A 19523-nucleotide genomic window follows, 5' to 3' on the forward strand; every position below is an offset into this window, starting at 1 on the left:
TCCACTGCCATTGGGAAATGTGATTGTCATGGAGGGGTGTACGTGGTCTGCATGCCTTGCATGAGCTCCACCGGACCCATGGATGCTCACGTGAATGCTCCCCAGAGCATAATGGAGCTGCCATTAACTTGTCTCTGTCCCACAGTATAGGTGTCAAGGAGCTGTTCCCTTGGAAGACAACGCATTCACACCCTCCCATCGGCACAGTGAAGAAGATATCGGGATTCATCAGGCCATGCAACACACTGTCCCTGCACCAACATCCAGTGCTGATGGTTACATGCCCATTTCAGTCGTAGATGCCAATGTGTTGTTAGCAATGGCACATGCATGGATCGCTAGCTGCGGAGGCACATTGTTAGGAGTGTTTGGTGCACTGCATGTTCACACACACTTGTACTCTGCTCAGCATTAAAGTTTGTGTTAAATCTGCCCGTCCTGTTTTACTACTTTTATATGATGCCCGGCATCTGTAATGAGGGGTGGCCACCAAAACCCATGATGTCTGGACATGGTTTCACCTTGGTTTCAACATGTGTTGAAGATACCACAGCGCTCCTTGATGTGCAGTTTCCAAAATGCTCGAGCCAAGCCTCTTCACAATCTCCCCTCATTCAGATAGATCACACGCCTTGCACATTCTACACACAGACAGAATGCTCACTGTTACTACATACACCTTGTATGGTGTGTGACTAGCAGTCATTTCTTGTCAGGTGATGCTGCTATTGCATGGATGGGTTTATATTGACAGTAGGTCAGTGGTCATAATGTTCTGGTTGATCAGTGTACTTGGAGAATATTTTGTGTGATATAAATGAACACAGGGACATATCAAGAATACAGATGTGGATGTCGATTGTGCTGTAAGTAGAATTGTAATTGAAATAATAAGTGAGGTACTGAATTACATTGGAATGAGTCCACTAAAGATGACATTTTATCACCCGAAGATGATAAAACAATCAGCTAAGGCAAACATTATCATTTGCTAGGACTCAACAGATGGAAAGTTTACTTGGTACAATTTTTGCAGAAACTGAGGATTAACAAAACCATCAGAATAGCCTTATGTCATGTAGTATCACAATGTGGAAAAATGAAGGATATTCTTAACCCAAAAAAAGAGTTATCAGAACATTCTGAGGTATAAGCTCAGTTAGTGTATTTCAGAATTCTATCTCACCTTCCCAAAACATACACTGTGGCACGGGACTTGTGGACAGATTAAAGAGGAACTGCAGCAACCCCTCAGTGAAGACTAAACAGAACAATAATTCACAAGTGGATAACATTTCCTTAATCATCGTACAGAAAGTTGTGTACTGTCTTGTAAGTTCAATTTTCAATAAACTTGTGTATTTCATACATCTAATTTGAAATACTTTCTCATGAAATTCTCTTTGTATTGTGTCAGAGTTCTGCACAATAATTTAGGGCCTTTCACATTCCTTTTATGTAATACTATCAAAATCTCAAATCTCATTCTTTCCTTTTTAATTAGCGTTTGTAAACTATGCAGACAGGGTGTCCATAACCCTGAGTATCAAAATTCTACATGTGGCAGTGAATCCTAAACTATTTTGATATAACGAACTAATGGTGAGAAATTAATGATTCACTTGTATTGATATAAACAACTTAAAGCTTCACTGCAACAAGTTAAGTTCGTGGCAACTTTTGAGGGTGAGTTGCTTACTGTTGAATCTTCTCGCACAAGATCCAAAATCACCTCCTTAAATTCTACTGCGTAATCAATTCTTTTTCAAAAACCTTACCATATTTCCATGGCTTGAACTACACAGTTCCTTGTAAATTTCCATCTGTGGCAATAATTTTTTTTCCAGTTAGGATGTCACTTGCTACAAAACATTTCTCTGCACAAGTGTCTGGCGTTCTGGGTGTTATATCCTGCTGCACAACACATTAAATACTTGTATGCAAATTCCTGGAATGAAATTTGAAAACCAGCCCAGAACTGTAAACAGTCACAAACATTATGGACACATCTCTGGAAACTATCACTTTTCAAGGTAGCTCCACCAATGCCAATGCAGTAGGCTGTACAACCCCCCTCCCCCTCCTTTCCCCAAAGAGAGTTTAAAAACTCATGCCTCACATTCATAGTACATGCATGACTACCTGCAATATTAATTTCCAGTCTTCAATGCTTTTTCCGAAAACACACAATTTATGATCTTTCACTACTTGTATAATTTTGAACTTAAGTCTTTTGAACATCTTGTGTAATGACTTACCTTCAGCTAAGATGGTTTCATCAAACCCAATGAAATAAGTGAGAAAACAAAATATAAATAACATGGTCTCACAATGCAACTCCACCCCATGCAATTGCCGTTTTTTATTAGTTCCAGTTGTTCACATATCATAGCATGCTTTAAACGTCCTGTAAGTTGCGTATGAACTTTGTGGTCTTGCAACATTTCACTATCTGTAGTGCCTTTCATTTGATGAGCATGCTCTGCATAACTTCTCATTTTAAACAGTAAAGTAAGCAAAAGTAAAAGCCACTGAGAAAGAATCCAACTTACACAGAGAGCTTGTGACTGTTGATGCATACAACTAAAATTTTAATAAGATGCAGAATCCACCTACTGTTCAGTAATTCTGAGGCATTCCCGGTAATTACAATTGTAGTAATGTCTTTCTGCCTCACACACTGCCACATCAAGGTTACTTGAAAGCTTCGCAGGTAACCTCTCATTTGGTTCTTGCTGTGGAGCATGATACTTCTTCAGTTTTGTGCGGTAGAGTGTCTGGACTAGCCTTTCTTCCTCCTGGCCAGAACATTGTTCCGACAGAGGCAATGACGATAAGACTTCTTCCTCTACAACAATAAAAATACAATATCAATAAAATGACATTTTCCTTTTTTAGTATAAATACTGAAAAGTTGTTTTAATTTAATAATAACAATAATAATAATAATAATAATAATAATAATAATAATAATAACTAATCACTTCTTTCATTCCTGGTAATTCATTGTTAATGTGAAAAACACCAACTAGCAGCACCGTTCAGAGTCCATGCTACACTATGTGCACACTGAGTCTGCTTGATGCACACTGAGTCTGCTTCTACAGTCAGAGGAAGAGATAGGGCCATGTTTTGAAAAGCACCGTTGCGTTCACACCAACCTTTGGATTAAGGACATCTTCACCATGTCCTGAGAACTGTTGTTCATACATTGCCTAAGTATAAAGTACAAAAACTAACTGATTCAGTAGGCTGATACAAGATATACTTAACTTGCTACTTCAGATATTTTAGCACAGTGGCACTTAGACCAGAGGTACCTGTTTTAAACCCTGACGGCTGAAAAAATCTTCATCTTCAGTACTTGGTAGACCGTGCACCAGTAACTTGGAATAAATCACAAACTTCTTTACTGTGTTTCAGGAAGGGAGAGCATGGAGATGTAATCCCAGTTACCCCACTGACACTATTTGACATAAACTGGCCATATACTATACATAGTTTCACCCCTTCTCTTCTCTCTAACATTCTCATCAATAACAGAACCATCACACATCATTACACATGCAATGGAAAAAGCACACAGAGGAAGTAATGAGTGGTAGACAGGAACAGTGGAAGAGGTCTTCCTGATATTATCAGCTATTGGACTAAATCTTTCGTGAGATGTAGACAAGAAGACCCACACACATTCATACATGCATAATTCACACACACACACACACACACACACACACACAGCTACTGTCGTCTCTGTATGTGGTAATGCCCGACTGCAACTACTGAGAGCAGTGATATCACTTAGAGAGGGTAATGGGAATACAGAAGAGTTGTGGGGATGGGAGGGATAGCAGGGAAGGGGGAGGGATAGCAGGGAAGGGGGAGGGATAGCAGTGAAGGGGGAAGGATAGCAGGACAGGGGTGGGAGAAGATGCTATAGTGGTTTATGTGAGAGTGTGCAGGGATTTGGACGGAAAAGATAGTGAGCTGCTAAGTGCAGCAACTGGGGCGAATGGAGAGGAGAGAAGTAGAAAAGAGGAAAGGACTATGCTGTTGTGCTGAGTGGAAACTCAGGAAAGCTAGTGGGAATTTCCCCACAACATATCCTCGTTCCTGCAGCCCCTCCTGACCTTAATCTTTGCTAGACTCTGTCTTTCACCTGCCACTGTCCCTTCATGCTCCCACTCCAGCCTCTCCAAATGCCTTTTACCCCGCCCCCCTCCCTCCACCCCCTCCCATTCACCTCCATGCACCTGCTAAGTCCTTTCCACTTCTCTGCTTCTCTCTCCTCCCTTTGCCCCACAGTACAGCCATCTAACGCTGCATCTAGTAGCTTACCATACTGCACATACCCATAGGCAGCATCCCCCCCCCCTTTCACCACCCATGCACCTGTTGTTCCTCCTCCTACCCAACCCAAACCTCTTCTGTGCAAAGTTCTCCCACCACCAGCTGAGATCATTGTTCACAGCAGTTGGGCTTTAGTGCCTGGAGATGACAGTGGCCACATGTGTGTACGTTGCATATGTGTAAATGTGTGTGTTTTTTGTCTATATACAATGAATGACGTAAGTGTGACAGCTGATAATATCAAGCAGTCTCCTTTCAATGTGGCTGTCTGGCACTGAACACCTCCTCTCTGTGGCAAGTAGAAATCTATCCTATTTCATGTTGCCATATTCCATCCCATATTTCGTATTGTGAATGGAAAATCTGGACTAGACTAAGTTATTGGACAGAGTATAGGTACTAAGGCCTGACCCAAACCTTAGTGCTTGGAGACAAAGTGGTAATGTGTGTGTGAATTCTGCATGTATATATATATATATATATATATATATATATATATATATATATATATATATATATATATAACAGAAGACTCTGTCCAATAGCTTCGTTCACTTTTAAATGTACCTGTCAGCCGCTGAATGTTTTCTCTATTTCGTGAGTAGCAATTTATCCAATTTCACGTTATTGTTATTCCATTCCAGATTTTCCATTAAACAATAAAAAATCTGGGATGGAATGGAACTTGAAACAGACTGCTACATACCTGTCTGTCACTCAGTACATCCATCTGGAAACTAGCACTTCATATGGCCAATTTTCTGCTATTTGGTTATACAAGTGACTGATGAGCAAATGCGACATGTTATGCCATAGCTGCTAAAATCAAGCAGGCTCCTTTTAATGTGGCTGTCAGGCACTCAACACCTCTGTCGGCTATGTGGTGAGCAGCAATGTACCCTATTCCATCCCATATTTTCTATTGTGTAATGGAAAATCTGGAATGGCACATCATGTCACATACACTTAGGTGACAAAAGACATGGGTTACATCCTAAAATAGAGTCTGACCTCCTTTTGCCCAGCGTAGTGCAGCACTTCAATGTAGCATGGACTCAACAAATTGCTGGAAGTTCCCAGCAGAAATATTGAGCCATGCTGTCTCTACAGCCATCAGTAATTGCGAAAGTGTTGCCTGTACAGGATTTTGTGCACAAACTGACCTCACAACAATGTCCCCATAATTGTTTGATGGGATTCACGTCAGATGATCTGGGTGGCCATATCATTTGCTCAAATTGCCCAGAATGTTCTCGAAACCAATCACAAACCATTATAGCCTGGTGATACAGCACATTGTTACCCATAAAAATTCCATCATTGTTTGGGAACATTAAGTCCATGAATAGCTGCAAGTAGCTGAACATCACCATTTCCAGTCAATGATTGGTTCAGTTGGACTAGAGAATCCAGTCCATGCCGTGTAAACACAGCCCCAATCATTATGGAGCCACCACCAGCTTGCAAAGTGCCCGGATGGCAACTTGGACCCATGGCTTTGTGGGGTCTGCACCACACTCAAACCCTATCGTCAACTCTGACCAACTGAAATTGGGACTAATCTGTCCAGGCCGTGGTTTTTCAGTCATCTACTGTTCAACCAGTACAGTCACGAGCCCAGGAGAGGCACTGGAGGCAATGTTGTGCTGTTGGAAAAGGCACTTGCATTGGTCATATGCCGCCATAGCCCATTAATGCCAAATTTTGCCACACTGTCCTAACAGATACATTCATTGTACATCCCACATTGATTTCTGCAGTTATTTCATGCAGTGTTTCTCGTCTAATCGTACTGACGATTATCAGTCATAACTTGCAGGCTAACAGCCACTGTATTGTCCTTGGTGAGAGGTAACGCCTGAAATTTAGTATTCTTGGCACACTCCTGCCACTATGGATTTCGGAATATTGAATTCCTTAATGATTTCTGAAATGTATGTCACATGCTTCTAGTTTCAACTACCATTCTTCATTCAAAGTCTGTTGATTCCCATTGTGCGACCATTATCTCTTCAGGAAACTTTTCACATGAATCACCTGAGTACAAATAAGAGCTCTGCCAATGCCCTGCCCTTTTATACCTTATCTATGCGGTACGACCACCATCTATACATGTGCACATCTCTATCCCATGACTTTTGTCACCTCAGTATACACTCATGAGTCACATATATTAACCAAACTATGGCAAATTGGGCAATATGAAATACGATTGATTTTGCCACATAATGGAGTCCATGGGCACCACAGGCACATTTAAGAGTGGAATAAGCTATCGGACGAAGTCCTCCTTCAGATACAGAAAAGTACACACACAATTATATATGCACTTACAATCTGATGATGATGATGATGATGAAGTCCCATACTCTGTGACGGAGCGTAGGGGACCGATGCGGGAGACCCGCTCCGCCGTACTAGGCAAGGTCCTAATGGAAGTGGTTTGCCATTGCCTTCCTCCGACCGTAATGGGGATGAATGATGATGATGATGATGATGATGAAGACGACAACAACAACACCCAGTCATCTCGAGGCAGGAAAAATCCCTGACCCCGCCGGAAATCGAACCCGGGACCCCGTGCTCGGGAAGCGAGAACGCTACCGCGAGACCACGAGCAGCGGACTACAATCTGTTACTGAGGATAATATCCAACAACAATTGGCTGCACAGGAAATACAACCATATGGAAGCCCTCAGTCATCATCAACCATGGTTAAGCAAAAAATGTCAATCAATGGTGAGAAGATCTATTGTCTATGCGTTGATATGACAGTGGTAAATAAGGTAACTACATCTGATGCTTACCTTCTACTCTGTATCGACAAAACACTGGACACATTAGGGAACTGAAGGTGTTTCATCACCCTCGGTATGTGTTCTTGTTACCAAAAAATTTCTGCACCCCAAGGCTGGCCAAAAACAACTTTTGTGGTTCCCTCAGTGTTGTATGAGTTTTTGAGAATGCCTTTTGGCCTCAGAAATGCACTTGCCACCTTCCAAAGTTTTGCTGACTTTTTGCTACATAAGAAGGACTGAAGTCTACTATGTGTCTGGAATATTTAGGTAATTTTTTATATTTTGAAGTACTGTTGAGGAACATATGGAGAGGTTGAGAAATGTATTGTAAAGATTACATTGTGCACATTTACGTCTGAAGATAGAAAAGCGTTCTTTTACACAGTCTCAGTTGCAGTACCTGGAGCATATTATCAGTTCAGATGGGTTTAAACCAGACCCTCAGTTAAATGAAGTAGTTGAGAGTTTTCCAGTACCCACTAATGTTAAGGCGTTGCAATCTTTTCTAGGAATAGCCAATTATTTTCTTCACTTTTTGAAGGATTATGCTCTGGTAGCTAAGCCATTAACTACGTTGCTAAAGAAAGATACAGATATTGAGTGGATGGAAGAATGCGAGTTAGCTATCAGAAAAATTAAAGATGCCTTGACAAGTTTGTCTTTAATAACACATCCAGATTTTGAAAAATCTTTCATCCTTTCAACAGACACCTCGAATTTTGGTGTCAGGGCTGTTCTTAGTCAAGAATATATTGGTGAGCAAAGATATATAGGCTATGCTATCCAGCAGTGACCAATTTACAGTACAATCAAAAAACTGTGGTCACCGACCACACTGCTCTTTTGAGAATACTAAGTTTAAATGACTGCAGAAGTCATTTAACCTGTTGGGCATTAAAATTGTTCAAATATGATTATGATGTAAGCCACAAACCAGGCCATTTGCACCAAAATTCCAAAGCTCTAAGTTGCAAAGGCAGATTGTTTCAAACAGATGCTGCTTTAATAGAAGAACTGAGAGAAGCACAGGAGATTTATGTAGAATGTCACCAGTGTGCTTCCCTTCCAGATTTTGTTACAGGAGATGGTATTTTATACTGCAAGACCGCCTTTCACAGCAAGGTAGTAAATCCTCAAGTGTTGCAACCATGTATAACAACTCAGTACAATGAGAGTTCACAATCATACCATAGCTGATGGAGAATCACGAATGTTACAGCAGCCACAGTTTTTGGGGCAACGCAAATGCTTGGAAGTACACTCTTCTTTTTACAAAAATAAATAAATAAAGTAAAAGACAAAACCACACCACAAAGGAATTATCCAAATGAGGCAGAAATGGGTAGATGTGATGTACATGTACAGAAAAACAAATGATTACAGTTTCAGAAAAACTGGATGATTTATTCGAGAGAAAGAACTTCACAAATTAAGCCAGAAAATAACACATTGATCCACCTCTGCCCCTTATGCAAGAGTTATTCAGTTTGGCATTCACTGAGAGAGTTTGCTGGATGTCTTCTTGAGGGATACCATGCCAAATTCTGTCCAATTGGCGCATTAGATCATCAGAAACGAGATCTGGCAACTTTGCTGGCCAAGGTAGGATTTTGCAAGCATGAAGACAAGCAGTAGAAATTCTCATCATGTGAAGCAGGCATTATCTCACTGACATGTAAACCCAGGATGGCTTGTCATGAAGGACAACAAAACGGATGTAGTATATTGTCGACATACCACTGTGCTGTAAAGGTGCCACAGATGACAAACCACAGGGGTCCAGCAATAAAATGAAATGGCACATCAAACTGCCACTCCTGGCCATATGGCAGGCAAGACAGATTGCTGTATCATTGCTGCCCAAGTCATCTCCAGACATGTCTTTGGGCTCAAATCTCTTTGACTGGAGTAGAATTGTTTTCAGTGATGAGTCCTGCTTTGAACTGACACCCAATGGCCAGCAAAGAAGTGTCTGGGGATGCCCCTGATAGTGGTGGAATACCAGCCTGACTGTCGCTGGCCATGCGGCCCAACAACCAGGAGTGATGGTCTAGGGATGCCATTTTATTTTATAGAAGGTTCCCTTCGGTTGCCATTCATGGCACCCTTACAGTACAGTGGTACATCGATGAAATTATATGCCGTTTTGTTTCCCTTCATGGCACGCCACCCTGTGCTTACATTTCAGCAAGATACTGCCTGCCCACACATACCAAGAGTTTCTAGTGCTTATATTTGTGCTTGCCAAGGCCAACACGGTCACCGGATCTCTCCCGAATGGAGAACATTTGTAGCATTATGAGCAGGGCCCTCCAACCAGCTCAGAATTTTGACAATCTAATTTGCCAATTGGAACAATTTACCACGACATCCCTCAGGAGGACATTCAACACCCCTATCAATCAACGTCAAGCCCAGTAAATGCTCGTATAAGGGTCAGAGGTAGTCCAACATATCACGGACTTGCTCAATTTGTGAAGATCTTTCTCTTGAATAAATCATCCAGTTTTTTTGAAATTGTGTCATTTGGTTGCTGTACATGTACGTCACAGCTACTAATTTCCATCCCATTTGGATAGTTCCTTTGTGGTGTGTCTTTCTATCTTAGAGTGTAAATATAGAACTGCTTGCCTTGTGCCCAGGGGCACCACCACCAAGAACCCATAACCCTGTGGAAACTTTTCCTGAATCTACTAAACCATTTCAAAACATAGCATTAGATATTGCACGACTGTTCCCACAAAGTTCCCAAAACAATAAACATAGTCTATCTATCACTGATCACGGTTCTAGGTACCTAATTCTCTATCAGTTGCAGACTTGACTGTACAAACGGTAGCATGTGCCTTTGTCAATCATTTCAGTTTTGCCATTTGCAAGTCCTAACACTATTTTGACAGATCAGGGGACTAATTTCACGTCCATTGTGTTCGTAAATGTGAGCAAATTGTTGTGAATCAAAAGGTGGAAGACTACCCCTTTCCATCCTAAATCCAATGGCTGTCTTGAATGTGTACATCAATCGACAGTTTGAATGCTGTCTCACTTTGTGAACTGTTGGCACAGCTATTGGAACAGATACATAGCTTATGTACCTTCAGCGTACAATAGTTGTATATACAGGTCAACTGGATGTATGCTATCTATACGAGGCAGTATACCTACAGTCTATGAGTTCCCTGCTTGAACTTGACGAACTACTGCCTGGTGTAGACCTGGCCGAAGTTAAAGGATTAGCACCAAGGCTATCTGAAAGCAAGTAAAACAAAATAATTTTAAAGCTACTGGGAAAACAATACAACAAAGTAATAAAGGAGCTTTGCTTTCCCAGTGTAAACAGAGAGATCCAGTTTTGTTTTACCTAAGAAAGAAAGGACTAAGAAATGCACGTCTCAATATGAAGGCCCTTAGTCTATCACATAATTGACCTCTTCTGTTAGCGCAGAAATTCAACTGTCTGACCATCATGTGGCAGTTCATTTTGACCAGTTAAAGCCGAATCATGGTCAAGCTCTGTTGCCTCCTGCAGAGTCACGTAGCTCAATGCTAAATATTTGACCACAAGTTAAAGGTACTGTCGTAAAAAATAGTCAGGAAGAAAAACGACAAGTCCTCACCGGCACGTTCTAGATATGCCTCACGCAAGTGCAATGGCACATATCTTATTCAATGTAAACTCTTATTCAATGTATAAGAGATTACTTTCTTGTAAGCACTTTAAACATTTATATCATCACTTTAAATCTCTGATCTCACTATTTTGCTCATTTCATTCACTATATACGTAATTATTTTCCCATAAGCCCTTTAAACATTTATGTCATCACTTTTAAGTCTCTTACCTCATTATTTTGCTTTTACTATAACATATCTTGTACTACCACATTGTGCACTTACATTTTACCATACAGCTCAGGCAGCTCCCTAGATAGCAAAACCAGGACTTTCACAAAAAGGAAAATGGAAAACAGACTTCAACTGAAAACTGGCTCCAACAACCTGATACTATTCCCTTATATTAAAAATTCAAAATGCAGGATGGCTAACTGAATCACAAAATTCTTGTCCAGAACAACACCGGTCAAACACATCACATCCACAAATGAGATCACTTCTCAACATTGTTACAACTCTAACAAAGTAAACAGCTCACTATATACACAAAACATGATACAATGTAAATTTCTATTGTCAACTAATATTTTTATCACCTGATCTCAACCTATAAGGGTGATTCCTTATTAACTCCTCAAGCATGACACTGCTCTTTAGTTGATAGCATCTGTAGCATGACATCTGTTGTGCATGTCTGTGTGCTATATCCCTCCTATACTGCAAATACTATATCTAATAAAGTACTGGAAATAAAATTGTGAAAAAAAGGGTGAACACTTAAAACTATAAAAATTTAATAGGCTAAATCACTTTAGGCACAAAGACTTTTAGTCATGCGATAAAAGTTAATTGTTTACAAGTATTTTTGAGAGTGATGAAGCTCAGAGCAAGGCACAATACATAATGCTGGGTTTGCAGGACAAGTCTTGCATCTGTATGATGTTTCTCTACTTTCCTGTTTTGTTGAATACAGCACACGTCTCCTTCACCCCACTCTTCTGGTTTTGTTGCTGTTCTGGGAAGTGTCTACAAGTAAGAACATCAGAGGGCCTTTTTGCTTCTGTTCAGTGGCACTGTGGTGTAATTAGTTATGAGCTCATTTATCAGTTTCACTCTGAACTCTAAATGGTCTTTCTTATTTACTTTCTGACAATAGAATATGTAAGCATTTAGAACAGCCACATTTAACAAACAAGTAAAAAGTTTTTTGTACCAAACCTTGCTTTGCTCTCTTTCCACAAGAAAAGATACCAATGACTGGTCTTTCAAGTCCATTCCCCCCATATTCTGGTTGTAGTAAGAAATACAGAGTGGTATCTGGGCCAGTTGCACTTCTCCCCCTTTTCCTCTTCTCTGCACATGTTGCAGCATGCTTTGCTGTTAGCATTGTGATTTACTTTTTATCCTTCCATTTCAGAGACACCAATTTCCCCTTCTGTGCACTGACGATCTATCCTTTTTGTAATTTCCTACTTACAGTACGTGGCATTCGTTTCCTGCAAGTTGTGGCTGTTCCTATTGCATCAGTATTCATGTCCACAAGTTTTTTGAACAGCTCAGAACTTGCATGGATCTCTTCCTCTGTACAAAATAAAGTTCTATAAATACCAGTTCTTGTCAAACGCTCTCAAAGCGTTTCATCCCAAAGTATGCTGCTTCCACGAGAGTCTCCCTTTCCACAGTAACAAGAATTCGTCAACACTTATGTTATTTTGTTTCTCATAAGCTCTCTGTTGTCAGCAAAATGTAGGAATCTCAGTAGGAGATGAAATCTTTCTTCACTCACAACATTACGGAAAAAGGGCATTTCTAGCACTTCTTTCTGGTAAAATACATTTTAGCTGATCTTTTAGACAATATCCCCATCAGTAAAAATAGAGCTAAAAGAACTCATCCGTTAGAAACCACTTTACAAATTGTGGTTTCTTCAAAGAAAATATTTTTTTCCATTTCCCTCGTGTAAGAACATTCTGCACATTTAAACAATGGAAAATCCAGGATGGAATGTAACAATTATGAGAAGGAAAGTTGCTATTCACCATATAGCGGAGATGATGAGTTGCAGATAGGGAGATTGTTGTGCCTATCTGGGACTCGGCATCTCTGCTATATGGTGAGTAGCAACTTTCCTTCTCATAATTGTTTCTGCATGTTTATTTGTTTCTTTGTTAGTCATTTCTATTATTTCATTGTCAAAGAACAATACGAAGTAAGCTAATGGTACTGCATTACTGGGAATTCAGAATTTCAGCCTAGCTTCAGCAGTGCTTGAAGTAAATGCAGCTGATGCAGAAATATTGTCACATTCCTTCCAGTCAGGTGAGACAGCATCCTGCACTGTCAGTTCGTCATCTAAAGAATCACCAGAAGACAAAAAATCTTGTCGTCTTCATTATCACTGTCCATCAAAAGTCGCAGAACATCTTCAGTCAGCCCACCCATTGCGAACAGCCTATGAAGAATCAGCACGCACATGAAGGGAAAAACTGTGTAACCCAAGTGAGTAACAAATTTGGATTCTGTCAACATGAAGCTAAGAAATGTATGACACTGCCATGTAGCGGCCATCTTTCTAACTGCCTTGGCAAGAGAGGAAAAACATATTCAAAAAGCGCAGACGGCATATGATGTCGCACACATTGAGTGAAAGTGCTTAGCAACTTCCAATGAACTTTACACCTTATTTAAAACCTTTTCTGCTTATAGTCCCACAAAATAATGAGAGAGAAACAGTTTATTGCTTAGTAAATGTTCGCCATTTTAGCTTCAAGCATGATGTAATTTGTTGTCTCGACACTACCAATATGTTTCTTTCAGATTTTGAAACTGTTTTACATGTGGAAGTTCGAGTCTTTGCGGAATCACAGTTGCAGGGGATGGGGAAGGGGGGGGGGTGTTATTGGTTAAACTGAAGACTATTGTCCCTCTCCAGAACAATGACTAAATAACGAAGATAAGCTGATGAATTTTACAAAATATGTCCTTTTAAACACTGTATTTTTACAAGTTTTGTGTTTAAAAATATATTAACTAGTGATATTTCATACAAACATAGACATATTGGTACTAAAAATAGACAATTTAAAAAATTCTACGTTGAGTAAAAGTTATTAGCAAAAATACCTTGGAGTGATGTACGACTGACTGTGTCAAAATTTGCTGTTGTTAATTCAGAACATTGCATGAATGCTTCTAGCGGCAGTGACTTTTGCAAATTAGCACTGAAACTCCTGTGCTTTATGCTCTATTTCCAAGTGTGCGGTCTTTTATTTGATGATCTGCACAGTACTTATTTCACTAAGGGGTTTTCTACATTTGTTCAACTGCTTAAAAGTGAAAGTACTACTAAATTCATAAATACATTTGAAGAAAAGTCTTCTATTTTAATCTGTAGCCCCTGTACTTCATGCTGCTTGGAACTACTGCCCGACAACATGATCCAACAGTGTGTTGTATTGTAGTAAGTAGCTATTATGCAGTGAACAGTCAATGTTATCGACATGATGCATGCCCAACACAGGGTGAAGCGAGAAAAACTATTCTAAATGTAGTGTATTGTTGCAAATGGAAAAAAAATGCAAACAGGAGACTGCATTAAAAGAATGGTGAATAATTACTTAATACCAACAATTGTATAAACCCTGCAAAATGAGACACAGTTACAAATGTCTAAAATGTCATTTATCTCCTCCTGTTTCGTAACTACTCAAGGTCATTGCCACCCGCTCGACGAAATGGCCAAGGAAGCATTCGCAAGCTACAGATTTATTGACACAAGATTGCAGATTACCCCACAGTAAAACCGACAGCTAGCTTTAACTTCTTCATTCATTACATTACGTCAGTTTGTCTCCATTGAGCAGTCATTTAGCCCCATACATCTGTTCGGTACATATTAGTACAAGTCATTACTCTTCATGAATATGACATCTTGTTTTCAACTGCTGCCAACTACAAAAATCCATCAGTTGATATAGTGGTACTAAACTGAATATGAATGTCTCTATAAAACTCTTTTACAAAACTTATTACTTTTGTGTATTTCTACCACAGTACCTGATCTGTACTTTATGCCACACTGCAGCACCAATCAGCTTCCTGGGATTCCCGCCTCATGCGACAGCTCGACAAGTATAAACCAATTACAAATCATTGCGTAAATACTGGATCACCAAGGGGTATTACGTGTATAACATGTAGATTCCCCTTTGAATATATGAAAGCTATTCGAAACAGCATGGACGGTTTAAACTGATAGTGTATCAATATGGGTACGGTACCGAAACAATTTTTAAAAAATCATGGTTTTTAAATAAAATTTAAGGTTTTTTCCCAGTCTTTTTCCGTTTTTGAAAATTCCAGGTTTTGAATATTTCAAGGTTCACTTGGCACCCTGTAACTTTTGAGTTCTAAACTTCATGTATCATAAATACAAAAAATTACAATAGCCAAACTGCCATGTGTTCCCTTTGGAAGTCACCCATGCCAACAATGTCATGCACTTTTCTTTACTCTTTAAGACCATTTATGTGTGCAAATTAGAAAGATTTTTCTCCCTGAGATATGAAAAGTAGCTCACATCCAGGCATATAATGTCAGCTTTCAAATGCAATACAACACTACATTCTTTAAGGTCAGGGTAAAATCAGACATCTTTTTTTATGTTTTTCTGTGGTTTCTCACAATTTCAGTAACTCCCGTTTTGTCTTCTCAAGACCACCATCTACAATCACACATTTTTGTTAGAAAATGTTACATCACCCTAACAAAAACACCTATCATGCACACTCAACTTGAAGTTTTTTGTGACAAAGTAACCATCTCAATTCTGTGCACAGATGGTGAAAAATAAATTCACCAAGCATGTTCAAAAAATGCCTAACAAAACATGTTTTAATGGTTGTGTGTTTTTTACTGTGTTTCTGTTCAATATTTATTTACCTTTTTAGCGTTGGTTAATTTCATATTACATACGGTTGTATCAAACCCTCTATTGCACCTGAAAATGGCCACAGTAGAGCCAAAAGTGTGAAAGCAACTGCTAATACATGATAGTAATACCATCTGGACATTACATTCATGAATTTAGCAATGGAAGATTCCCCAAAAGTGCTTAATATGTGCAATCAATCAAAGGAATGTTATGCATATAGCGAGGAAGACAGACCCCATTTTCACAAGGCTGGTGTCTTACATATTCATTCCATTTACAAACACTTTTCTGTATTTACCAATGTTACTTTTACTAGTGAATACAGAATAAAAATCAATGGGCACATACTAGTAGGATCATGTCTGATGATCTGCTCCTAGTCAATATGAAAGTATTACTTTTATCTTTTTAAGATGGTAAATTAATTATGGAAAATCCTGATTACCTGCAGTAAAAATTAAAATGTAATTAACTGATTGAAACAGTTGTGAGCTACGCCACTGAGATAAAATAGTAATACAATTGAGATACTTTGAAGCAAATAAGTAATTACAATTTTTAAACATTTAATATTAAAATCAGATCATCTCAAAAAATGGCTTAATAAACTGCTTATTTACCATGTATCAATAAAACAGTCTTTTTTTTTAAAATCTTGACTTAGAAATTAGAAAATTAAAGTAAAAACATTAAACACCTGTGCAACAAGTTCAGAGGGTTACATTGGAGAAATTCACACAATAGTGCGGATTTGGTCACAGAGGGACCAGCAACATTCATACAGTCAATTTGCACCTTTTAGTATCTAAAGAAATTGTAATCATAAGGCAAAAACCTTCCTTAAAGAGCATCCGGACCACACACACTTATCAACAATGAAAAAGCTATTTAAAAAAAAATAAAACAGGAGGAAAAATTACCACCTTCCCATGCAGGCAGCATCTGATGCTGAGTAAGTGCTTCAAACGCTTCATAACAGTGAACATCCTTACAGAGAGCTTCTTTATAACAAGCCACAGCTAAGGCTCTGTTATCCATCTCCTCACACACACGCCCTTTCAACAACAAAACTGCACTCTGTACCTAAAATGGAAGAAAATTAGACAATTAGTATGAGGTAGCACACCAAATGTTTGCAGAATTATGATAATATCTTGACAGCTATTTTATAATAGCAAGCTTATTTGTGGGCTGCAGCTTAATACTACACATAAATTCACAACTCCTTTATGCATTCATGTTGACGTCACATTCTCTCAAACTACATACCGAGCCATAGATTAGTAGAAATAAAGAGAAAATCTCCCATTCATTTGTATGAATTAAACAGAGAAAGGAATAATAGAAATTTAAGGTTTAGGAGATATCTATAGCCTCATGCATATGTCAGACATGCATATGAGGTCCATAAAAAGCAGGTTGTCGCCACCTTTGCTAGTGGCCAAAACAGTACGAAACAAAAGGGAAATCGGTTCCAATATCCCGCCAGTAGTAAGGTAATTAGAGACTGAACAAAGGAACACTAGTACCACACTCTCAAAAATATGGCAGGAAACTAGTTTTTCCACTTCATCAGCAAACCTATCACTTTTAAATAACTTTTATTATGGCAGGAATGTGATCCTCACTCATTTTTCAGATTATAATTATTACTTAAATTAGATGAAAAAGCTTCTTATGTATTTTTAAACTTATGTACAATACTAAAATGAATAAACTTATCAGACATGTGCCCACTATTGGAATAGAAACAGGAAAAAGCAAACAAACACAATGGAAAGGGACATTCGATTCATAGCTTGCAATATCGGTAGATGCTTTTCCAAAGAAGGATGAATGTTACAATCAGAAATTAGCCACAGTCTTGTTCAAAGAACAATCCTGGCATTCAAAAGAAGCGATTTAGAGAAAGCACAGAAAAAATTGGGAGGATCAATGGGGACATTAGTACCACTCCTTCGAAATGTCTAGTGTCTTCTGCTGCCGCCTCAATTCATAATAAATTGCCAGAAGGAAGTTCTACAAATGAACAAGTCACTGAGATTCTCAGGCTAAGTAATAAAAAGAGATAAAGTTTCAGAAGTAACAACAAATTGAACACTCAATAATCAAATTCCAGAGTAATTGTAATTATTTTTTAGGATTGAAATGACAAAATTAAACATTTGTTTTGGAGAGTAATTCTGCTTATCTCTTCTTATCTTCGGACCGAGTGACTACCGGTGAGAAACCTAACTGACTACTGATGAATACCAAAAGTATAATAAATAATTGAATTGTTTCTATTTGAGGATGTAACTTTGAAATGTTAACTAACTTATGATCAGAACTTATTGCACAAATTATTGGTTCAAATGGCTCTGAGCACTATGGGACTTAACTTCTAAGGTCATCAGTCCCTTAGAACTTAGAACTACTTAAACCTAACTAACCTAAGGACATCACACACATCCATGCCCGAGGCAGGATTCGAACCTGCGACCGTAGCAGTCACGCGGTTCCAGACTGTAGCGCCTTTAACCGCTTGGCCACTCCGGCCGGCACAAATTATTGTCTTAGTTGAAAATCTATACTGTCTCCTTCGGCAGCTTGCCGTGAGTAATGTGGGGCCATGCCACCTGCAGTCAGCTTATTCTATATTTATGTACCTCATCATCATGACACGCCTATAATGTTATCGGAGTTGTTATATGTATTCCTACAATTATCTATAATCAGAGTATTTAAAATACATGGACTTACTTCTTTTGGACTTCCTTCCAAAAATGAAACATTGGGTAATAAACTCCCTTGTTCTCCACAGTTCAAGACTTGCAGGGCTTCCGGTAAATCATATGCTTCCAGGAAACAACGAGCAGCCAGGTAGTAGCACAAAACATGCTTCTAGAATATAGAAATTGGTGACGCTGTCAAACATAGTACTATGATAGTCCAGTTTAATCAGAAGAGTTAAATAAATATCTGATACAACACACAAGTGCCTTGATACTAAGCTTTACAAAAACAGTACTCATGATCACAGTCATAAGGATCATACACTACCATTTTTGAAAACTGAAACACCAAGAGTAAACTTGATTGTAAAAAATTTATACCATCAATTAGGTACATGGCAATAACAAATTGATAATATTAGAGACCTTTACATGATTTCTAAATTAGTGATCACAGCACAGACTCAAACAAGCCCTGGATATTTCGCTACTTACAGTTTATATGCAAGTCCACAAAGTATCGACAGAAACAGTGATTTCTGGAGGGCTGTCATGATCAAGTTGCTAGCCAACAATACCTCTAATCTGTATGATAAGAGGTTTGCCCAATAAATTTAAAACACAAAGAAACTGTGGTGCTTGCCATTCCTTGAAGAAAGCTTGCACATTTCTCATCAGACACCATTCTGCTCAAACATGACATGCAGAGTTGCTGAAAGAGGAAGAGTACCTTGGGCTCTAAAACCTCTTTAATGCAGCATTTACTGTTTGGTTTATCTCACTGTGTACAGGTACCATTACATCTGATGATCACCTTCTTCTGGTCAACTACGCAGGTTGCCAGATCACTGTCACCCTGGTTGCAACTGATACATATGTAGCAACACTTGTAGGACTCATCAAAGTGGGCCTTGTCCAGAAATACAATATTATGCCACTCAGCATGTCAGCAACAACTGTTACATGCCCCATTGCAGTCTGAGACATTTGTGCTAATGCAATGATATATGTACCAACATTTCTATGGCAGGTAGCATCAAAATCATCAATGCAGCAGTGACTATTCCAGTACTAAGAAAACACAATGGAAAAATTTATACAGTCCAGTACTA

General features: G+C 39.0%; 1 protein-coding gene across 1 annotated transcript in view; it reads right to left on the bottom strand.

Annotated features, from left to right (window-relative positions):
* Positions 1 to 19523, bottom strand: part of LOC126259408 (cell division cycle protein 16 homolog) — a 204768-nt gene that overhangs the window by 122862 nt on the left and 62383 nt on the right. Inside the window, exons 3-5 of the mRNA XM_049956185.1 lie at positions 18440 to 18580; positions 16621 to 16780; positions 2617 to 2848 (exon numbers count right to left, since the gene is read on the bottom strand). Of these exons, the coding sequence (XP_049812142.1) occupies positions 2617 to 2848; positions 16621 to 16780; positions 18440 to 18580 (533 nt within the window). The remainder of the gene's footprint in view (positions 1 to 2616; positions 2849 to 16620; positions 16781 to 18439; positions 18581 to 19523) is intronic.

The sequence above is a fragment of the Schistocerca nitens genome, chromosome 5 (assembly GCF_023898315.1).
Source record: "Schistocerca nitens isolate TAMUIC-IGC-003100 chromosome 5, iqSchNite1.1, whole genome shotgun sequence".
Lineage (NCBI taxonomy): Eukaryota > Metazoa > Arthropoda > Insecta > Orthoptera > Acrididae > Schistocerca > Schistocerca nitens.